The 24,026-nt window shown below is 44.1% G+C and overlaps 1 protein-coding gene and 1 long non-coding RNA gene across 6 annotated transcripts in view; one reads left to right on the top strand and one right to left on the bottom strand.

Moving 5' to 3' along the window:
* The window catches only part of PAQR5 (progestin and adipoQ receptor family member 5), a 74,928-nt gene that overhangs the window by 27,551 nt on the left and 23,351 nt on the right, over window positions 1-24,026 (top strand). For all 5 annotated transcript variants that reach the window (XM_045067433.1, XM_045067434.1, XM_004758589.3 and 2 more), the window contains exon 2: window positions 4,852-5,012. In XM_045067433.1, coding sequence (XP_044923368.1) covers window positions 4,962-5,012 — 51 coding nt within the window. In that variant the 5' untranslated portion in view covers window positions 4,852-4,961. The remainder of the gene's footprint in view (window positions 1-4,851; window positions 5,013-24,026) is intronic.
* Window positions 10,725-23,963, bottom strand: LOC106006474. The gene is made up of 3 exons (XR_001180526.2): window positions 23,701-23,963; window positions 19,681-19,852; window positions 10,725-11,044 (listed from the first exon to the last, which is right to left on the bottom strand). It is a non-coding gene; the product is annotated as an uncharacterized LOC106006474 (long non-coding RNA).

Genomic DNA, 24,026 nt, shown 5'->3' on the forward strand with positions numbered 1-24,026 from the left:
AGTCCTCAGGGCCTGGGATCTAGTGTATAGGATGAAATTTCTAGCAGGGGAGGGACCTCCAGGAATAAGGATGGAATGCCAGCCTGAGAGGGATGAGGTGGTCAGGGGCAAGTTTCACGTTGTATTAATTTTGTTTGGTCTTAAATCTGAGAAATCTGAGAGGACTAGTTGGAAATTTGATGGTGATTTTGTTGTGATGATTTGGCCTTTTTTGTGTGTGTGTGTGTGTTGTTTATGGCTATTTCAGGAGAACTTGGCAGGTCTTGGAGAATATGTTGTAGCCCATTTCCCTTTCTTTTAGTTGTTTTAAAACATATCTTTAAGCTGTGGGACCCTCATTTAAATGAATCTCACATGGAACACCAATGTACCGTTGAAATCTTAGCCAGTGTCACATTGTGTCTCTAACGGGAACTGTCTGAAGCACTTTTGTCTTATTCACTCTTGTTTCTAGGCCTCTGCAGACAGAGAGAGCAAACCAAGCTGCTGTTTGAAATACTGGAAATTACACACTGGTTTTTATAGTGTTGGTGAAATTAAGAGCTTGGCATGTGATGGGAACGAAAAACACCAGTGAGTTCATTGATGTTCAGTTACATCTGCCATGATTAAGAGGGGATACAATGTATGAAACATAAGCCAGGGTTGTTTCATGATTTCTACAGACAGAAAGGTTTATATTTCAGATGCAACCTAACAGTGGTTTAATGGAAGAGTTCCTGCTTCCTTGGTACAAAGACAGGACACAAGAAATCTTGAGCTTTTGTAAGACCCAAGGTGAAGTCTTTTTTTTTTTTAAAGATTTTTTTTTTTTTATTTATTTATTTGACAGAGAGAAATCACAAGTAGGCAGAGAGGCAGGCAGAGAGAGATAGAGAGGAGGAAGCAGGCTCCCTGCTGAGCAGAGAGCCCGATGCGGGACTCGATCCCAGGACCCTGAGATCATGACCTGAGCCGAAGGCAGCGGCTTAACCACTGAGCCACCCAGGCGCCCACCCAAGGTGAAGTCTTACCCAAGAGTTTGTCTCAACCTGATTAACAGACAAGGAGGGCCATCCTTTAACCTCTGGGTTATGAACATCATCGTAAACATTCTGTGTGGTCCTTCTCTCAGCAGCAAAGGGAAATTAAGACCTAGTGCTCTGTGCTAGCTCTTTGTAACCTTTATTCAAAGTCCCTTCTCTACTGAAAAGGAACTTACAAAACCAGAAATCAAATCCTAGTTTTCGAGCAGCCATTCACTGCGTGATCTTGGGCAAACCCCATAGCTTTTCCAAGCTTACATTTTCTTGCCTATAGAATAGAAAATGAATCTTCCTCTCTGAAAATTAGTACTAATAGCAAGTGTTTGTTGGACCCTTACTTTACGCCAGGCCCTTTACATGAGTTCTGGCGTTTCATCGTCATGACACCCCCATGAAGAAAGTACTACCGTTGTTTCCATTTTACCCTTAGGGTAACCGAGGCACAGGTGTTAATGTTCCTTGCCCAGGGTTGCACGGGTTGCACTGGTCTTTGAATGCAAGTGGCTTGAATCCAGCACCCAGGCCCTGCCCTGCCCTGCCTTGCCTCCTGAGATGGCCACAGTGGGGATGAATGAGATGGGCCAGGGAGCAAGGGGAGAAGGACGGGGTTGGTGCGGTGGATGAAAGTTTCCCTCCTTCTCAGGGTGCCTTGTGCTAGCTAGTTGGGTGTCTCATCTCTTTATACATTTGTTGGGGACAGTGACTGTCTTATTCCTCTTTTTTTTTTCCTGTGCAGTGAAAGAAGAGAATGGTATGGAGGCTGCCTACTTCTGTCCATTCTAAGTGTCACAAAGCAATACAATTTTTTTTAAGCTTTATTTGTTTATTTTAGAGAGAGAGAGAGAGAGAGAGCATGAGCAGGGGGAGGAGCAGAGGGAGAGAGAGATTCCTTGAGCAGACTCCCTGCTGAACGTGGAGACTGACATGAGGCTTGATCCCAGGACCCTGAGCTCATGACCTGAGCCAAAACCAAGAGCCGGCCACTTAACCAATGGCACCATCCAGGTGCCCCAAACCCATACAACTTTTGTATCTGTTTAATTCTCACCGTGTTCTTCAAGCCGCAGCAGCCCATGGAGAATCCTCAATTACACATTTAGACTTACCCGTACCTGTCACGTGATAAACGTGGTAAATAGTGGCTGAATGAAGAAGTTGGGGACTCCCCTGCTATTGTCATTACCCCTTATGTTTGCAGTTTAGGCTGGTCATCGTATTGGGATGGTATGTGCTGGGAGAGAAGGGGACCATTCCTTTTCTTTGTCTTTCCCTTGACATTGAGGCTACTCAAGGGAGTACTAGAGGACCAAGGTGGGCAGGTGTGTGGAGACCAGTCTTGGTCCCACTGCCGGAGGATTTCCTGGTGTGCCTGAGGTCCCCCACAGTAGCAGACCTCCATCTTGTGTCCTGCCACTGGGTGAGATCATGGTGCTTCAGAGAGTGTGGGAGTCTTGGTAATTAGGCCTGCAGAACTGAGAGAACAAAGGTGGGCTATGGCCCACTCACATCAAGGTTGTTTGCAAAATATTAACTTTTATTTTCTTTAACTTAGGTAAAGTGCGCTTTAAAAAAATTATTTTCTTGGGGCACCTGGGTGGCTCAGTGGGTTAAGCCTCTGCCTTGGGCTCAGGTTACCATCTCAGGGTCCTGAGATCGAGCCCTGCATCGGGCTCTCTGCTCAGCGGTGAGCCTGCTTTCCTCTCTCTCTCTTTCTCTCTCTCTGCCTCTCTGCCTACCTGTGATCTTTGTCAAGTAAATAAATAAAATCTTTTAAAAAAATTATTTTCTTAAAAAATTATTTATTTTCAGGATGCCTGGGTGGCTCAGTCTGTTAAGCGGCTGCCTTCGGCTCAGGTCATGATCCCGGCGTCCTGAGATCGAGTCCCACATCGGGCTACTTGCTCCACAGGGAGCTACTTCTCCCTCTGCCTCTGCCTGCCACTCTGCCTGCCTCTGCTCTCTCTCTCTGACAAATAAATAAAATCTTTAAAAAAATTATTTTCTTCATTATTCTGTAGCTTGGAAATATTACACACTTTTTATAGTGGTAAAATATGCACAATGTGAAATTGTGTAACGATATTTAAGTGTCTAATTCAGTGACATCACAGTCAGAACGCTGTGCAACCATCATCACCACCCGTTTCCAGAACTTTCTGTCATCCCAGACAGAAATTCAGTACCCATGAAACAACAATGCCCCATTCCTCCACCAATCCAGCCTCTAATCTACTTTTTGTCTGTGTGAATTTGCCTACTCTAGGTACCTTGGGTAAGTGGAATCCTACACCATTTGTTCTTTTGTGACTGGCTTGTTTCCCTCAGCATAACGTTTTCAAGTTTCATTGATGCTGAAGCGCCGATCACAGCATCATTCCTTTTTAAGACCCAATAATATTCCTTTGTGTGCCTAGACCGCATTTTGTTATTTTGTCTACCCATTCATCTGCTGGTGGACACTTGGGTCATTTCCCCATTTGGACTTGTGAATAATACATCAGCATTTTTAAGAAAGAAGCAAATTTATGGCAATGAAACATAAATATATGGCATTTTGTTACAGTGTTCTATTTTTTTTAAGATTTTATTTATTTGAGAGAGAGAGAGAAAGAGCATGAGCAGAGGGGAGAAGACAGAGGGAAAAGCAGGCTCCCTGCTGAGCTGGGAGCCCGATGCGGGTTTCGATCCTGGACCCTGGGATCATGACCTGAGCCGAAGGCAGACGCTTAACTGACTGAGCCACCCAGGTGCCCCAGAGTTCTAGATAATAACACATAGAACATAAAGACTATAATAAGCAGCAAAAGTGTAAACAAACCACAAAACAAAAACCACACTTTAAGTTCAGAAGACAAGCGCCGTTGCTTTAATGAATGGTGTTAAGCATTTCGCTGAAGGCCCAGCTTGAGCCAGTGAGACACCCCGAGTTTCCAGCCATCCCAAGAGTGTCCTTTCCAAGCACTTGGGCAGGTAACTTTGCTTGTAGGCGGAGGTGGTTGGTGTCACGTGAGAGGTACAGGCAGGGTTTCTGGACCTTCTGAGGCAGGGACAGAATTCCTCGGGGGGAGCTCTAAGGATGGGGCAGATCTTGGCTCAGCAATGATGGGAGCTGTGGGGGGCAGGGGTGAGGCGTTAACCAGGGTAAAGTCCTAGCACTGCTCTTTCTTTGCTAAATCCAGCTTGCATGTTTCTATTTCTCAGGCCGACCTGAGGGCTTCAGGCCCCTCTAGCTCACATTACTCACAGCTGTTAAGCAGTCTTAATCTTGTATTTAAACAGCCTCGTTACTTGGAGTTGCTATGTCCCCTACAAGTGCCTGGGATTTGCTTGTCTGCTTCTTGTGTATGTCTCAGGGCAACAAAGCTCTTGTTGGCCTTCTGGAAGAGCTGCTTTTCTTTGGGTGATCTGGGGCAAGGCCCCTGTCCTCCTTTGCCTGCTGAGTGGACACAGACTTGGGATCACACGGCTGGCCCAGGGGCAGCCCACGATGCTGCCGTGAGCCAGCTGCTTCAGCTGTCCCCTAGCCTAAGAGAAGTCACTGGCCCCCTCTGGCCCTGATGTCCGATGTGAGGGGACCTGGTGGCCTCCACGGCTCTTCCAGCTCTGCAGTTTCATGATTGCCCCTACCAGGCATGAATGACCTCTCTCCAGCCCTCTTGGAATAAATGACTCAGCGGTCTGATAGACCTGCTGCTGTTTTTAAGGATGCCTGATTATTTTGCCATCGCAAGCAAGTGTTTGTTCCATGGTTAAACAATCTGACAGTCTTGATCCGGCTGGAGTTGGGCTGGGGCTGACTGGATTTCTTCACGCCATCCTCTTGCAGGGAAGCAGCCCTGGCACCGGCTGGCCACACGCATCCCAGGCCATGTCGGAACTCTGAGCTGGCGACGGGGAGCAACTGTCCACCACCGGCCATCCCAACCCAGCTCCGAGATGCTGAGCCTGAAGCTGCCCCGGCTGTTTAGCATCGACCAGGTGCCCCAGGTATGTGCCGAGTTCCTGGGGGGTGGCGAGGGCATGGCCTTTGCCCCCTGGGGTGGGGGGCATGTGCTGGCTTTGTCTGCAGCCAGCGGGCTTCCCGTTTCCCCCATCTACACTGAACCTGGAAATGGGAGGGATCCCAAGACACCCCTCCCCCTGTGACAACTCTGTTTTATCCCAAACAAAGCCTTTATGGAGATTCCTCATTCGAGCTGAAGACAAGTAGCCAGGGGCATCCGGCTGGGTAGAATTTTCCTTTGGGTCCCTCCCTTGGATGCCTCAAAGCAGGCAGGGGCCAAGTTGCCTCGGGTGTGTGATTTTGCCTTGTCCTTACCACTTGCAGGAGGCTCTGGCACAGTGTGCCTTGGGGCGAACGGGAGGGTGGTCCCGTGGGCCTCAGCCCTGGCCCTATCGTGGACTTCTGGGCCTGGGAGCTCACATGCGGCCTCTCTGAGGCTCCTGGGATGCCTTGACAATCTGCATTTGTAATCGGCCTGAGGTGGGGCCACACGGCCGGCCGGGGAGCCAAGGCTGGTGGGCCCACCCCCTTCCCTGGCGGAGAAGACATTTCATATACACCCTTGGTGCCAGGTCACATTCCCTTCCTTTTGGACTGAAGATGAACCAGTGTTAATGTCAGGGTGGGAAGTTTCAGCTGGAGGATGTCCCAGACTGAAGGGAGACCTTTCACGCTGCAGACTGTCAAGCACTTCCAACTTTCCTCAGAGGCCTAAGACCCGGACACCCTCAGCCCCCGGGATGGAGACGAGGCATGGGCAGAGTGCCTGTGAGGCTGGGTGGCTGCAGCTGGGTGGCACTGGGGGTTGATAGAACGTGAGGCAGAGCTGTCTGGTGGGAAGAGACGAGGGATGTGGCAGGGGACAGACAAATTAAACATGAGGCTGGCCTTGCAGGACACCTCCTGCGGGCTCCCAGGGCCGTGTCTCCTCCTAATGGGATTCTCTTCTGGGTTCTACCCACAGACCACAAATGGCTGTGATTAGTGGGAGCATGGGGTGAATTCTTGGATTCATCCACTCATGAAAGTTTTCTTGACAGCCTGCTGTGTGCAAGGTGTCATTCCATGCCAGACTCAGAATCATCCATACAAATACTGCCCCTAAGCATTTTTAAAATGTGGATGTGTGCCTCTGTTGCAAAGTGGGTTAGGGTGTGTCCTCAAAGATCCAGAGGAGGGATCGGCCACTTCCATCATGGGGGAGAAAGGGCCCAGGGATGGCCCCGTGACAGAAGAGATCTTGAAGATGGGTTGAGGGTGGGTAGCTTGTGGGATGTGGGCCAAGCCAAGTAGGTGGAAGGACTGGTGTGGGCAAAGGCCTGGAGAAAGGGAAGCACGGGGCAGTGTGGGGACTTTCGGGGGTGGGGTTATGGGTGCTGCTGAGATGTCTGTCTGGGTGTTTTGGGCAAGGTCACATTCAGAGCAGGTTCCCAGGAAGAAGGTGAAGGGGGAAGTGAAGGCCTCAGTGAGTACTTTGTGGGCTTCTGAAGCATGGAGATCCTGAAGACGAGGACCAGAAAACCCCAGAGTGCTAAAGCACTTGTCTCTTCTGTCCAGTTTTCCATAGACAATGGAGGTGACAGTATCCTTTTCAGTAAAATGGTGGTAGTCAGAGGCAGAGAACCAACACTGAACCTCACATCCACTCTTTGCTTTGAAACCTTCCTTGGGTACTTAAATCCACTCCTGGGCTTTGGGGCCCCATGCTCAAGGTTCATGGAGCAAACAGGGGTTCTGTCTTCCTGGAGGGTACTTTTACTTGAGGATTTGCTGGGGGAGGGGGACAGAAATGTTTGTTGCTAAAACAGGTGCCACTATATTGAGGAGAAAAATGCATACATAATTTGCATGAATATTTAGAATAGACCTCCTACAAATGCTAAGCTTACTTTTGGTGGGCTCTTTGGGTTCTCATACCCAGTCTGTGGAGTGACCTTGGGCAAGATACTTAATCTTCTGACCTCAGTTTCTGCACCTGTAAAATGGGGGGATGGAACGGAACTATCTGCTTCCTGGGGTTATGGTAATGAGATGGCCCATGTGAAGAGCCCGGCACTTGGGGACCAGTCAGTAATGTTGGCTGCCATTACCATCATCAGATCTTCATACAGAGGCCCTGAGTAGCCTCTCGTTTGGTATGTTAATGAGCTCTGTGGACTGGACCACTTCCCCACCCTCTCTGAGCCTCAATTTCCTGATCTGTGAAATGGAGATAATATCTATTAATTTAGTCTCACGCGACTGTTGTGAAGCTCCAAGAAAAATGAAATAGAACAGCGGGACTATTATGAAAGAAAGGAAGCATAGCCAGATGGTGTGTTGTTGGGTAGGTGGGTTTGGGCACTGGGGAACCAGGAACCAACTCAACAGGCAAAGGGTTTCTCCAGCCCGAGGTTTCTCAAAGGGGGTACTTGGATCACCACCATCAGAATCATTGGAGCTTATTAAAATACAGTAAGAATGGGTCCCCTGGGTGGCTCAGTCAGTTAAACATGTGCCCTTGGCTCAGGTCCATGATCTTGGGGTCCTGGGAACGAGCCCCGTGTCGGTCGAGCTCTCTGCTAAGCAGGGAGTTGTCTGTCCCTCTCTCACTGCCCTAACCCCCAGCTCATACTCTTGCTCACATCTCCTCTCTCTCTCCAATAAATAAGATCTTTTTAAAAAAAACGTGAAGAAGTACGATTGCAGGTATTTTTATATTGTTCTTGATTTTAATAAAAAGGAATGCTTTGAGCATTTCATCGTTTAAAATAATGTAGCTTCTGTGTATATACGTATGTAAATAACCTTTATCAATTTAAGGATATTCCTTTCTACTCCTTGTTTTCTAGGATTTTTTCTCTTTAAGAATGAATTTTACAGAATCTTTTTTTCCCCCCATCAGTCCATCTTTTGAGATGGTCATATATGATTTATTTAAGATATTAGTGTGGTGAATTACACCAACTGATTTACTAATGTTAAGTCAACGTTGCATTTAAGTAAAACTTGGTCATGGTGTAATATCTTTTTAACCTAATGCTGGAATCAGTTGTTTAGGAACACTTTCTTTTTTTTAAGATTTTATTTACTTGTCAGAGAGATAGAGAGGGAAAGAGAGAGAGTGTAAGTGGAGTGTGAGGCAGAGGGAGAAGCAGGTTCCGTGCTAAGCAAGGAGCCTGATGCGGGGCTCGATCCCAGGACCCTGGAATCATGACCTGAGCTGGAGACAGATGCTTAACCGACTGAGCCACCCAGGCATCACCTGTTTAGAAACCTTAAGATTTTTTTTTTCTTTCTATTTTTAACTAGAGAGAGAGAGAGCATGCACACGAAGCAGGGGGAGGGGTAGAAGGAGAGGGAGAAGCAGGCTCCCCACTTAGCAGGGAGCCTGACTCCGGGGCTGGCTCCCAGGACCCGGAGATCATGACCTGAGCCAAAGTCAAATGCTTAACTGACTAAGCCACTCAGGTGCTCCTGTTAAGGAGTCTTAAATCTTTTTTTTTTTTTTTTTTTTTTAAGATTTTATTTATTTATTTGACAGAGAGATCACAAGTAGGCAGAGAGGCAGGCAGAGAGAGAGAGAGGGAAGCAGGTTCCCTGCTGAGCAGAGAGCCTAGTGCGGGGCTCGATCCCAGGACTCTGGGATCATGAGCTGAGCCGAAGGCAGAGGCTTTAAACTGCTGAACACCCAGGCGCCCCAAGGAGCCTTAAACCTGATGAGTCGATGTGTAATGTTTCCTCCCGATACTGCCCTTGCCTGGATTTGGATTATGATTTTGCCAGCCACAATGAGTTCGAGAGCTTTTATACTATGAAAAACTGTATAATATTAGAATATGTTCCTGAGTGTGTGGGTAGAATGTACCTGCATGATTGTCCCACAGGGCCACCCCGTCGCCACCCGCCCCAGGGGAACACCGTTACCTGCTAATCTACATGAATGGCAGCCTGTCATGTGGGGGACGGAACAACTCGTCTTGCAGCTGAATTCTTTGTGAAAAGAATTTTTTTACAGCAGCTTTGTTGAGATATAATTCACATAACATAAAATTCATCTTTTAAAAGTACAGAGCCTGGGGGGTTTTAGTATGGTGACCTACACAAAGTCTGTTCCACAAACTCTTATCATGGTCAATTTTAGAACAGTTTCATTACCCTAGAAAGAAAACTCTGTACCCATTAGTGGTTGTTTCCTACTTGCCATGGCAACCACTGATTTACTTTCTGTCTCTATGGATTTGCCTCTTCTCAGTATTTCATATAAACTGGATCGTGTAATAAGTGGCCTTTCGTGAATGCCTTCTTTCACCAAACGTCAATGTTTTCAAGTTCATCCATGCTGTACCCTGTATTAGTATTTCATTTGTCTTTGTGGCTGCCTAATATTCCATTGTATGGATGCTTTGCTCTTTGTTTATTCATTCATTAGTTGATGGACCCTTGAGTTTCCATTTTTTGACTATTACAAATAATGGTGCTATGAACATTTAAGTATCCGTTTTTGTATGAATGTGTTTTCAGTTCTCCTAAGTACATGCTTAGGAGTGGTATGTTAGATCATGTGGTAACTCTATGCTTAACTATTTTTTTGATTGTCATAAAATACATTTAACATAAAATTTACCATCTTACTGATGGTATTAAATATATTCACATTGTTGTGTAACAAGCACCACCATAAATCTCCATAATTCTTTTTTATCTTGTAAAACTGAAACTCTGTACCCATTAAACAATAACTCCCTGTTTCCCCCTCCCTTCTGGCTTCTGAAAATCATCATTCTACTTTCTGTCTTTATAATTTTGACTATTCTAGTAACTTCTATAAATGGAATCATACTGTGTTTGTCATTTTGTGACTGGCTTATTAATTTCACTTAGCATAATTTCCTCAAGATTCATCCATGTTGTACATGTCAGAATTTCCTTCGTTTTTGAGGCTGGATGGTATTTTTATATGTATCTACCAGATTTTGCTTATTCATTCCCTTATCAATAGATACTGTATTACTTCTATGTTCTGGCTCTTGTGGATAATGCTGCTATGACCATGGGTGTACAAATACTCCTTTGAGATCTTGCTTTCAGTTCTTTTGGGTATATACCCTGAAGAGGAATTGCTGGATCATTTGGTAATTCTATTTGTGATTTTTTGAGGAACCACCATACTGTTTGCCACAGCGAGGGCACCATTTAACGTTCCCACCAGCAGTTCCCTAAGGTTCCAGTTTCTCAACATCCTTGTCAGTGCATGTTTTCTGGTTTTATTTGTTTGGGTTTTTTTTGACAGTAGCCATCCTACTGTGTAGGATGTACTTTTGATTTGCATTTCCCTAATGATTAGTGAGGTTGAGCATCTTTTCATGTGTTTATTGACTGTTCGGATATTTTCTTTGGAGAATACCTGTTCAAGTCTTTTCCTCACTTTTAAATTGAGTCATTTGTCTTTTTGTTGTTGAATTATAGGTATTCTTTATATATTTTAGATATAAATCCCTTATTGGATACATAATTTGCAAATATTTTCTCCTATTCTGTGCACCATCTTTTCACTTTACTGTTAGTATCCTTGGAAGCACAAAAGTTTTAAATTTTGCTATTATCTATTTTTTTAAGTTATTTTCATGCTTTTGATTTTGGTGTCATAGCTAAGAATCCTTTGTAATTTGAGGTCATGAAGATTTAGTTCTATATTTTCTTTTAAGAGTTTTTTCTCTTACACTCAGATCTTCTTTTAAGAGTTTTTTCTCTTACACTCAGATCTGTGACCCAGACTATTCCTTCTTTAATAAATTGTGTTGGCCCCTTTATTGAAAATCAGTTGAGAATGTGAGGGTTTACTTCTGGACTGTAACTTCTGTCCTGTTGATTTATCTGTTCTTATGCCAGTGCCAAACTGTCTTCATTAGTGTAGCTTTGTAAGAAGACCTGAGGAATGTGAATCTTTCAACTTTGTTTTTCCTTTTCCAGATTGTTTTGGCTGGTCAGGGTCTCTTGTATTTCCATATGAATTTAAGGATCAGCATGTCAATTTCTGCAAGACAAGTAAACACAAAGGCAGCTGGGATTTATTTTAGGGATTGCATTGAGTCTGTTGATCAATTTGGAGAGCATTACCATCTTAACAATATTAAGTCTTTCAATCCATGAACATGGGATGTTTTTGCATTTATTTTTTTAATTTCTTTCACTGATATTTTGTAGTTTTCAGGACCCAGGTCTCACACCATTAAAAGAGTTTGTGATATTGATTCCTAAGCATTGTATTGTTTTTGATACTGCTGTACATGGAATTTTTCCCTTAAATTCATTTTCAAATTGTTCATTGCTAGTGTATAAAAATAAAACTTAGTTTTGTATATTGATCCTACGTTCTGCAACCTTGCTGAACTTATTTATTTGTTCTAATAGTTTTGTAGTGGATCCTTTAGGATTTCCTATTAAGATTATATTACTTGCAAATATAGTTTTGCATCTTGCTTTCCTATCTAGATACCTTTAGACCTAGCTGGAACTTGCACTATGATATGGCACAAAAGTGGCAAGAGCAGACATCCTTATCTTGTTCCCTGTCTTAGGGGGAAAGCATTCCATTTTCCACCACTAGGTATGTTAGCTGTGAATTTCTCATAGGTGGCCTTTACTGGGTTGAAGAAGTTCAAAATTTTTTTTCTTTTAAGATTTTATTTATTTATTTACTGAGAGAGAGTGGGGAGAGGGGAAGAAGAGAAGAAGGGGAGGGAGAGGGAAAAGGAAAGAGCAGACCGATCGCTGAGTGCAGAGCCCATCACTGGACTCAAGGAGAGGCTCAAGGCAGGGCTCTACCGGGAAGGGGTGGGTTCTGCACACGGGGGTTGACCTGACACACTGAGATCATGTTCTGAGCCAAAACCAAGATGCTGAGGCTTAATGGACAGACTGAGCCACCCAGGTGCCCCTGGGTTGAAGAAGTTTTGTTACTGTTTTGTTGAGTGTCTTCTTATCATGAAATGCTTTTTCTGTGTCTATTGACATAATCATGTGGTTTTGTTTTTTTCCTTCTCAATTAATCTTGCCAGTTTGTCTTTTTTTTTTTTTTAAGATTATTTATTTATTTATTTGTCAGAGAGAGAGAGAGAGAGAGAGAGCAAGCACATGCAGACAGAGTGGCAGAAAGAGACAGAGAGAGAAGTGGGACTCGATCCCAGGACGCTGGGATCATGACCTGAGCTGAAGGCAGCCTCTTAACCAACTGAGTCACCCAGGCGTCCCAAGTTTGTCTTTTTTAAAAAAATATTTGAGGGGCGCCTGGGTGGCTCAGTGGGTTGAGCCGCTGCCTTCGGCTCGGGTCATGATCTCAGGGTCCTGGGATCGAGTCCCGCATCGGGTTCTCTGCTCATCAGGGAGCCTGCTTCCCTCTCTCTCTCTCTCTGCCTGCCTCTCTGCCTCCTTGTGATCTCTGTCTGTCAAATAAATAAATAGAATCTTAAAAAAAAAATATTTGAAAAGAGGTAGATTTGTGGCTCAGTGGAGCCTTTCTATTCTGTATTTTATGTCTCTAATTTCTGTTATTTTGTATTACTTTCTTTCTGCTTTGGGTTCCTTTTGCTGTTTCTGCTCTAACTTTGTAGTTAATCACTCTGCCTTCTAATGTAAGCAACTGAGTTACATATGTTTCCCTCAAGTACTGCTTTAACTGCAGACCACATGTGCTTTTTTAGTTCATTTCTAATTTCCATTTTGATTTCTTAAGTAACTTACAATTGCTTAAAAGTGTGTTTGCATTTTTTTTAATTCCCCAAAGTCTGGAGTGTTTGTTATTGATTTCAATTAATTGATTGGCGCCTGGGAGTGTCCTCTGTATCATTCCCATCCTTGAAATCTGTTCAGCCTAGCTTTATGGTTTAGTACATAATCAATTTTCACAAATCTTCTAAAGGTGTCTGGAAATAATGTATAATCTTCTGTTGTTGGGGGCACTATTGCGTATATGTCCTGTAAGATCCAAAATTTTTCTGTTATTACTGATTTTATTGTTTGATCTATCCAGCTTTGAGATATGTTAAAATCTTCTGCCATGATGGCAGATTTTGTGAATTTCTCCTTACACATAAGTCAATTTTTGCTTTATATACTTTGAGCCTGTGTTTTTTAGGTGCATCTAAATTTATGTAATACCTTTCTGGTGTTGTAAATTTCTTAATATTTTGTAGTGATTCTCTTGCTATGTAGTAATGCTTTCTGTCTTAGAATCTGTCATATAGCAACTCCAGCTTTATTGTTTTTATTATTTGTCTGGTTTATTTCTTTCCTTCCTTTGACTTTTAACCCCTTCCTGACCTTATATTTTAACTGATAAATGGCACAGAGTTGGGTTTTATCTAGTCTGACTGTATTCGTCATTTAACTGGACAGTTCAGTCTGTTTATATTTATAAAGATTACTGACACATTTACATTTTTTAAAAAGATTTTATTTATTTATTTGACAGGTCACAAGTAGGCAGAGAGGCAGGCGGGGGTGGGGGGAGCATGCTCCCTGCCGAGCAGAGAGCCCGATACGGGGCTCGATCCCAGGACCCTGAGATCACGACCCGAGCCAAAGGCAGAGACCCAACTCACGGTGCCACCCAGGCACCCCTATTTTGATCATTTTATACAGTTTCTATTCATTATTTTCTCTGTTTAGTTTTCCTTTCTTTTTTTGCTTTCTTTGGATTGAGTTTTACATCTTTATTTCTTTTTGCATTTTAACATTTGATTTTCTCCTCTACTTTTTTTATAGTTAATATCTAGAAATATGCTCTAGGGGCTCCTGGGTGGCTCAGTCTGGTTTAAGTGTCTACTTTCAGCTCAGGTCATGATCCCAGGGTCCTGGGATCAAGCCCGACGTCACTGGGCTTCTTGCTCAGCAGGGAGTTTGCTTGTCCCTCTCTCCCCCTGCCTCTCCCCCTGCTTGTGCTCTCTCTCTCTCTCTCTTTCTCTCTCAAATAAATAAATAAATTTTAAAAAAGAAGAAATATGCTCAATATTTGTAAGATAGTGGCTACTTCAGCATTTTAACATGAAAAATTGTACAAGGCAAGAAGGGCAAGGCCTCAGCTGACCACACAGAACGTTCTAGAATGGGGTTTGTCCTTCCACTAGTCCCAAATGAGAAAGGGAGACCAGGACTTCATATCCACCATCAGTGGATGTGTGTGCTGCCTCTGGGCAGGTAGTATAGCATGGGCAAAGTAGTGGCCTTTGGCCAAAAGCAGTTCCCATGGAGGGATGGGTGGCTCAGTTCTGAAGGAGGGAAGGGTTCCCTGCTGAGTGCATCCTGATATCTACTACAGGAAGACACCCTGCTTTGAACTGACCTGGCCTAGATGTCACATTAAATAGAAGTAGTCACATGGCCCCTACCTAATTGCAGAAAAGGCTGAGAAACATAGGAATGCAGATGGAATATTTGGTGAGCACCAATTGATCCCTGCCACATCTAAGTTCTTGGATCTGAGGACTGGCAACTTCAAAAACTCCTAAAAACTTATCATTTTATCTTCAAATGTCACAACAAAACTGTTGTATTTTTCTCTTTCTGAGAAATGTTCTCTAATTTGATTTTTCTTTTTTTCAGAAGATTTTATTCAGTTATGAGAGAGAGGGGGAGCATACACCTGGGTGGGGGGAGGTGTAGAAGGAGAGGGAGAAGCAGGATCCCTGCTGAACAAGGAACCAGATGTGAGGCTCCATCCCAGGACCCTAGGATCATGGCCTGAACCGAAGGCAGATGCTTAATCGACTGAGCTACCCAGGTGCCCTTTTTTTTTCATTAATCTCTTTCTCTTAATCTTTCTGAATGGCTTTCTTTGAATCTGTTTTCAGTTCACTAATTTTCTCTTCAGCAAGATCGAGTCTGTTTTTTATCCCTTCAATGACTTTATTTCAATGTTTCTTAACTTCCAAGTTATATTGGGTTCTTTTAAGTCTGTTTTCATTCATATTTTTAAGCTATTTACTTAAACATATCAAACATACTTTTATATTTCAGCATCGAGGAATAGGTATTTATATAGATATATATCTCTCTATATATAGATATTTCAGCATCTGTTCCTCAAGGTTCTTTGCTGTTTCTGGGGTCTGGTGTTGTTTGCAGGCGTGCACATGCGTGTGTTAAAGCAGAAACCTTCCAGAAAGGATTTGCATTTGCTTTTGTTTCTTACCTGAGGGAGCCACAAAACTTTGACCTTTGTTTATTGTAACCACTTTAATTTTGCCACTGGAGATTTCTTGGACCATAGAGGCAGTATGGATTTGAGTCAGAAACCCATATGAGATCTAGTTGATGCTTCTGGGGAGGGATTGTTTCAGAGGGACAATTTTCCTTATTGTCTCCTTCTGCCTGGTGGGGTTTATTTCATATTCTCTCATCTCTAGAGTCCTAGTCTTTTTTTTTTTTTTTTTAAGATTTTATTTATTTATTTGACAGACGTCGCAAGTAGGCAGAGAGGCAGGCAGGGGGTGGTGGGAAGCAGGCTCCCTCCTGAGCAGAGAGCCCGATGTGGGGCTCGATCACAGGACCCTGAAATTATGACCTGAGCCAAACGCAGAGACCTAACCCACTGAGCCACCCAGGTGCCCCTAGAGTCCTAGTCTTAATGACAAGGTCAGCCTTTGACTGGGCCTGGGATTCATCTCTTAGATGCAAAGCCTGGCAGCAGAAAATTTGTTCCTGAAGGCATCTTCCCACAGGGTGCTCCTGGTTGCCCTTTGTTAGGGCGCTTTGTGACTTCTTCACTCTTGTTGCCATCTTGCTGATACATTTATCCAGAGAGTGATGCAGAGTTCATCCAATATTTTAATTGTTTTAGTCAGAAAAATCTTCGTGACAAAAATGGTCCATTATTCTTCCGAAGCCAGAAGTTCCCCAGCCATTCTTCCGGGTTCATTCTCCATCACTCTGAGTCCAGCAATCTCTCCCTTCTGAGAACTCTGCTAACACTTAGCATTTCCATCAATTACAGCAATCCCTCGTTTCACTTGGGTGGATGCAGTGAAGCATGATGGGCTTTTGCAGCCAACAGACTGGCAGCTGCATCTCAGTTCTGCTATTAAATATGGCCTTGGAAACTTCTCCCATTGAGCTTGTTTCCTTATCTGTAAAATGGGATTGACAGTCTTGACCCGTGCAGTCCTCTCATGATGATCAAATGAAATAAGGTCTGTTCCTAATATGCCCTGGGTCTGAATTTAGAGACCCATGAAAACCACAGAATGTGTAGAAGTTACATATGGAGCTAGCAAACAGTTATATAGAATGATTCTGTTCTCCCTTGACAAATATTCCTTCATAATCACAGAAGAGTATATGAAAATCTCTAATTATTGTATAGCAAAGTCAGCAAAATATCAAAGACAACTAAATTTAATGATTGTTGCATAACCATTAATGGATGTTATGATGGATTAGTGATGTTTAGATGAGTAATAAAATAAAAACATACATAATTTATAAATTACTGCATGCTTATTCTATTAATTTTTTTGCCTTTATTTCAGCAAAATTATGGATTATAGTGCTGTAATAAACATTTTCATGTAATTTGTATTCTATTAACAGTGATTCCAAATTAGATCACTATTCTTGAGTCACTGAGTCTTTTTTTTTTTTTTTTTTTTTTTTTTTAATTTCATTTGGGAGAAACTTCTGTTGAGTTTCTGCTCAGTTCTGCTAAGGTAGAGCAACTGGAATTGTCAAAAAATATTCTTGGGGTGCCTGGGTGGCTCAATTGTTAAGCGTCTGCCTTTGGCTCATCAGATCATGATCCCAGGGTCCTGGGATTGAGCCCTGTGTCGAGCATCCTGCTCTGTGATAAGCCTGCTTCTCCCTCTCTCACTCCCCCTGCTTGTGTTCCCTCTCTCTCTGTGTCTCTCTGTCAAATAAATAAATAAGGTCTTTAAACAAATTCTTAAAGTCATATTTAGAATCAGAAATTAACTATAAATTTTATCAAGTCCAAACACAATGGGGTTGTATGTGATAATTACAATTAAGAAGAAAAAGTATTACATATTTTAATTTCATATACATTACCATCTTCTATATGGCTCTTTTTACTCTCTCTTAAAACAATATCTAGAGCCATAAAGTACTTACATTTGATTTTTCTTTTTCCAAGAAAAAAGATACCATAAAGAAAACTGAACAGGGACACCTGGGTGGCTCAGTGGGTTAAAGCGTCTGCCTTCAGCTCAGGTCAGGATCCCAGGGTCCTGGGACTGAGCCCTGCATCAGGCTCTCTGCTCCACGGGGGGCCTGCTTCCTCCTCTCTCTTTCTCTACCTGCCTCTCTGCCTACTTGTGATCTCTGTCTGTCAAGTAAATAAAATCTTTAAAAAAAAAAAAAAAGAAAGAAAACTGAACAGAGCAGTATTTTGCTTAGTCAAAATTATTCTATAATCTGTTATGCTCATTTTAATCAACAGATTAAAAATAATCTGTTTGGAAGTTAATGTCAGGATTATTTGTTTGTGAATCTTCTCTTTCATTTTTCAGAGATGCTTTTGTTCCTTTTTTTAAGTTTTATTTATTTAAAGATTTTATTTATTTATTTGAGCCAGAGAGAGAGAGAAAGAGAGAGCATGAGAGGGGAGAAGGTCAGGAGAAGCAGACTCCCTATGGAGCTGGGAGCCCGGTGCGGGACTCGATCCCAGGAGTCTGGGATCAATGACCTGAGCCGAAGGCAGTGGCCCAAACAACTGAGCCACCCAGGCACCCAAGTTTTGTTTTATTTAAATGTTATTTTTATTACATATTTCACATGTGGCTCTTTGGGTTTAGATAATTATTATTTAGATAATAAATGTGTACTTTGAATCCCTTTAAAAGTGGAATAACCAAACCTCAATATTTTTGAAAGTTTTTGCTAACATCATCCCATAATGAATACCTGTCAAGTGCTCAGACTCAAAATTAATGTCATTTCCTCTCCAGGATGGGGTTTGCTCTGTATTTGAGGACTATCTCTTTCACTGATTTCTTTCCATCGTCTTGCATCTTTTCTAGATGAAATCCAAGAATGTAATGGCATTTATTTGGCATTCCCATGGTGTGAATCAGAGATCTAGGGTCAAGTCTGATACACATTTCAGCAAGACGTCCCATATTGGGGACACCTGGATGGCTCAGTTGGTTAAGAGACTGTCTTCAGCTCAGGATGGAGCCCTGTGTCAGGGAGGGTCAGCAGGGAGTCTCCTTCTCCCTCTGACAGCCTCTTCCCCTGCTCCCGCTCTCTCTCTCTCTCTCATTTTCTCTCTCAAATAAATAAAATCTTCAAAAAAAGCCCCATATTGGAGAAGATTTGGAGAATGTCTTACATCATCTTTGAATTATTCCAAAGGAAGTCATCAGTCCTCCTAGTAAGAAACTGAGACCACATATTGCTATTTAGTTCCAGCTCTCAGATTGCTTTTGGATTTGGGATCAAATTCTGACCTTACATTAGTTTCCTCTTGTTGCCAGGACAAGTTACCACAGACTTGGTGGCTTCAAAAAGAAGGTAAATTTATTATCCTATAATTGCAGAGGTTAGAAGTCAGACATGGGTCTCACCGGGCTGAAAGCAAGGTGTTGGTGGAGCCCACAGTGTGGCATCTCGGCACCTCTTCTTCTGCCTCCTTCCACTTTTAAGGACCCTAGGATTACACCAGGCTCCCCTGGATAATCCTGACCATCTCCCTGTTTTAAGGTTAGCTGATTAGCACCTGTGACCTTCATTCCCCTTTGCCATGTTAACCTTATGTAGTCACGGTTTCTGGGATGAGGGCATATGCAGCTTTGGGGGGCCATTAATTTTCTATTATGTTACACTGTTACCACAGCCTAGCCCATGGCAGATTTTTAAATCAGCCCCTACATTGAAAATTGTTTTCCTAGTTCTTAAATCAAAGACTGCATTTTTATCCCAAATGGAAATCCGATGGAAAATGTTTCAACTTCCTTGCTACTTCTGTAGGTCTGTGCTGTATATAGAGCTAGTCATTCAGTGGGACTTTTCACCCTGGTATACCCTACCTGAATTAAGCAATATTAATTTTTTAAGACATTTTATGTGTCTTTTTGTCACTGTATCATCTATTAAATTACTAATATCCTTTGGATCCTCTGCCCTACATAGTGAGATGTAATTTGGCTAATTACTTTTTATCCATCTTTTGTGTTCAGTGAAGAAATTTAGCTTCATTTACTGTAAATATTGGGGCGCATGTACAAAAAACATCCTTCTTGACTGAACATCGGATGCTTTTGTAAAAGCACCACACTGATGTTCTCAACGACATTCACCTGTCGTCACTTGATCCTGTCAATGGCTGGTTATTACTTCAGTCTATTTGTAGTTCTAGTAAATTGCATGTGAGTTGTGTACAAGCGGTTTTACGGTATTTTAATTGAGATCCGATGTGCTCCCTCTTGCCAGGGCTAAGCATGGCCCGTCCTGCATGAGATGCAGTGTCCTGTATCAAGGACACTGCAGGCCTCCTTCAACGGCAGGTTATAATCGGTGTATCAGCGCTCAGCCTGCCCTTTGCCTTGTCTGTTACCTCTGTGCCTTCTGCTTGCAAACATCTCGCCAGACTCCTCCCTTGTCTCTTTCTCCTGCTCTGGCTTTTCGCGCCCCTGTCTTTAGGTGTGTCTTGTGCCTTACCTAAAGGGAAACTTCTCTTTTGCAATGAATTAGGTTCTGGGTGGGGAGGTGACCGCTGGATGCTGGGGGACAGGATGGACCCATCTTGCACGCCCTAGGAGGTTGTGCAGAAGGCAGAGGCTCCCCTTGCCCCACCAAGCCGCAGCAAGATCCCCAGGCCATCCGCCGACACCTGTGGAAGAACGTTTTTGAGACACCGACTTAGAGACCGTGTCACCCCACCTCCCTGCTTGTCTTAGCCAGCTCAGGCTGCCATCACAGAGGGCCACAGACTGACTAGACAAACAGAACTTTACCTCTCACAGCTCCAGAAGCTGGAAGTCCAATATCAAGGTGCCGGCAAAGGTTGGTTCTCTGGAGGTCTCTCTCCTTGGCTTGCAGACGTCGCCTCCCTGCTGCCCGGTCACACAGTCTGTGCTTACCCACCCCTGGTGTCGCCCCTGCTTCTGAGGGATGCCAATCAGATCAGACTGGGACCCACCCTGACAGCCTCATTTTAATTTCGTCCCCTCTTTAAGGATCCTGCCTCCCATGACAGTCACCTGCTAAGGTCCAGGGAGGGGTGTGAGGGCCTCAACCTATGAATTTTGTGAGGGACACAGTGCAGTCTGTGACACCACTTTGAAGAAGAAACCAAGGCTCATGGAAGCACCTGACAGTTGAAAACCACACCACAGGCCAAGAGATGAGAGCTTCATGTCCTCCAGAGCCCTTCTGAGAGGCCGCATGTAATGTAAGAGGCCGAGAAATGAAGTCTTAGGTGGGAATGCCACTTTCAGATTTGCTCCCCCCACTTCTGGGAGCTTAGAAAATGTCTTAACCTCCCTGGGCCTCAGTTTCCTTTTCTGTGGAATGGGGACAGTGAAAGGCTGTCTCTCACAAGGTCCTGAGGACCCCTTGAGATTTGAACGGGAAGTGCAGATTGCCTCACTGAGAGCATCTGACCCCCCACTCTGCCTCTCCCCTCTGCCTGCTGTCAGAATCCGCTCCTGTTTCCCTTGAGCCAGAACACTGGATGATTTTCCCCAGGTGATTTGCAGTTTAATAGCCAGAAAAACTGAGGGTTTGAAATGCCCCTCTCTCAGTGGAATTTCAGGCGTCAGCTGGCGGGTACACAGAGTCTTTCCTGGAAGCCAAGCCTTGGCAGGCACTAAAAGGAAAACCCGCTGCTGTGGCCTTCCACTCCAGGTACCCGGGGGTTCTCCCTTCTAAATAATAGTCTGCACACAATTTGATTTCATTTCACATTAAACTGCCTAGCCTGGAACCAGAGATGCAAGGTGGATTCCTACAAATCAATTCCACTGTGCAAATTAGCCAGCACCTGCTAACCTGGGGATGCTTAGGAATGAGACCCAGCTACAGAATACTAAAGGCAATGATTACAATTTGCCTTTTGGGGTGGGGACTGGGTGTGAATACAAAATTGTTTTCAAACGTTTCATTTGTTGTTGAGATTTATGTAGCATGTCTTCTTTTAAGATCTACTCTACACAAAGCTCTTTGGCAGGGCCAGAGCGGGAAGTGGAGAGAACGCCACTCCTTTCCCCTGCTCAGAGGGGCTCAGAGCAAGAGTACATCTAGCATTTTGGCCTAATAAACTGAAGTTCAAATTGAGGAGGGAAGGGGCAGTACAGAACATCGCTCTTCTGGGACCTAAGGACTCCCTTTCTCTTTTTTTGTCCATTCTTTATCTACTTGTCCTTTTTTTTTTTGGAGGAATTGCTTAAATCCTGCCTCTACGGCTGGTTAGTGAGCTTCCCATACGTGCCTGGGTTCAGGATAGCAGATCAGAGGAGAGTCTTTTAATATAGGCCCAGTCCTGGCATTGGTGGTCAAGTAGCATCCCCAGGCCTGGGGCAACATTCTTTTTTTTTTATTTCTTCTTCTTTTTAAAGATTTTATTTATTTATTTATTTGTTTATTTGACAGAGAGAGAGAGATCACAATTAGGCAGAGAGGCAGGCAGAGAGAGGGAGGGAAGCAAGCTCCGAGCAGAGAGCCTGATGCAGGGCTTGATCCCAGGACCCTGACACTGTGATCTGAGCCGAAGGCAGAGGCCCAACCCACTGAGCCACCCAAGCGCCCATGGGGCAACATTCTTAAGTATGGTCAAGTTGCCCAGCTTGTGAATTTCCCAGCCTTTCTCTTCCCCTCTGGCTCTTGACTGTGACGGTGCCTTTTCTTGCTTCCCCAAATAAAGGATCCAAAGAGTAGTCGCACCCTGCATCACCACAGGCAAAATGTAGGTGATTTCCCCCTCTTGTTCCCATTCATCCACTTCCCATCTATGGGCCCCATGTCCCCACTGTCCTACAGCCCCCCTTCCCTATGTGCTATCACCCCCCCCCCCCATGCCCAGCTCTCTGTAGGCCCCCGGTCATGAGCCGTCCTCCTACACAGGATCTGCTAAACTCATTCATGTGAAGGAGTGAATCATCAGTAACAGTGGTTCCATTCTGGAGTCTTTGCATCTTAGTAAGAGGCCAATGCCTTAATAAATTTTTTTTTCTTTATAAAGGGAAGACTGAAATGTGAGATGGGATAATAGACCCCCAATTTCTGCCGCAGGACCTTTGCATGCCCACCAAGCATGCACTACCCTTCTCCCATGGATTGCAGGCTGAAGACCATGAGCCTGTCTGCCTCCCTGTCAGCGGCCCTGGTCGGTTAGAAAGCTATAAGCCAGGATTCCTGCTGCCCAGGACAGAAGGCTGTCCACTGTAAACCAGGGATGTCAGCAGGATTGAGTGGTGAATCAAAAACTGGAATAAATTGCTTTAATCAGTTAAGACCCAAACCTAATTCAAATAGTATTTTTTCACTGGACCATGAACCAGCTTCATGAGTCCCCTCCCCCAGCTGACCAGTTGAACCCAGAACTGAGCTAAGGGAATATATTCACGGTTTTTTAAAAAGATTTTTATTTTATTTTATTTTATTTTATTTTATTTATTTTAGTATTAGAGAGAGACTGCACGCGTATATGCACATAAGCAGAGGGAGCAGCAGGCAGAAGGAGGAGCAGACTCCCCACTGAGCAAGGAGCCAGAAGCAGGCCTTGATCCTATTATCCAGGGATCATGACCTAAGCCAAAAGAGCCAAAAGCAGATGCTTAACCAACCAACTGAGCCACCCATGTGTCCTTTTTTTTTTAAGATTTAAAAAAATTTTGCTAATTTATCAGAGAAAGAAAGCACATATTCAGTTTTATAGGTGAGGACACTGAGGCCATGAGAGTCATGGCCGGCTCAAGGTCACATGGCACTTCAGTGGCCCAGATTTGACTCTTAACGCTTGTAACCCTTCACTCTCCACTTGACTCAGAATCTCAAGATATAGTACATGTTACTTAATTGTGTTCTTTTTTTTAAAATAAAGATTTTATTTATTTATTTGACAGAGAGAGATCACAAGTAGGCAGAGAGGCAGGCAGAGAGAGGGGAGGAAGCAGAGAGCCTGATGCAGGGCTCGATCCCAGGACCCTAAGATCATGACCTGAACCAAAGACAGAGGCTTCACCCACTGAGCCACCCAGGTGCCCCTGTTTTCTTTTTTTTAAGATTTATTTATTTATTTGACAGAGGAGGGGGAGGGGCAGAGCAAGGGGCAGAGAGAGAATCTCAAGCAGGCTCCACCCCCGCCCCCTACACCGCACCCAACATGGGGCTTGATCTTATGACCCTGAGATCATGACCTGAGCCAAAAACAAGAGTCAGTTGCTTAACCCACTGTGCCACACAGGCGCCCCCCATTATGTATTTTTGAATGGAGATTCTCTCTTAAGCTACAAAGCTGTAACCGTGAAGAGAGAAGGGTGGTGAGAGCGCCATTCTCCATCTCCCTTTTCTCCCTCAGCCCCAGAAAACCACAGGGAAAATTGTAAAATGTACTTGTGACCTGATTTAGATTATGACTACGAGCATTACCATTGCCATTATTTGCCTCGATGAACCTACTTATTTTTAGTTTACCTTTCAAAGCTTAGGACAATGTCCATCTACATTAGTGGTTCTTACCTGAGGTCCCTTGGGCCCCAGGGGATGTTGGCACTCTCTGGAGACTTGTTTTCACCTAATAGCCCATGCTGGGCTTCAGCGCTCTTGCCTCCTTTTCACAATTACATTTTCAAAGGATCTGCTGGAGTCCCCTGGGCGGGTTGACGCCCATAAGTCGGCTGACCATTCCACCTGTCTTCTCGGGGATGGTGACCCGGAGGTGTGCTGGGTGGGCCGGCCACGTCGGGAGGGGCTGGCTTGGGCAGGTCGTGGTCCACCTGCATCCCGGGCTCATGCCCTCACTGTCTTCATCATCAAAAGGCCTTTATGAAGCGTTTTGGTGAATA

This window comes from Mustela putorius, unplaced genomic scaffold (assembly GCF_011764305.1).
Source record: "Mustela putorius furo isolate JIRA1106 unplaced genomic scaffold, ASM1176430v1.1 tig00003896_pilon_pilon_pilon, whole genome shotgun sequence".
In the NCBI taxonomy this organism is placed as follows: Eukaryota; Metazoa; Chordata; class Mammalia; order Carnivora; family Mustelidae; genus Mustela; species Mustela putorius.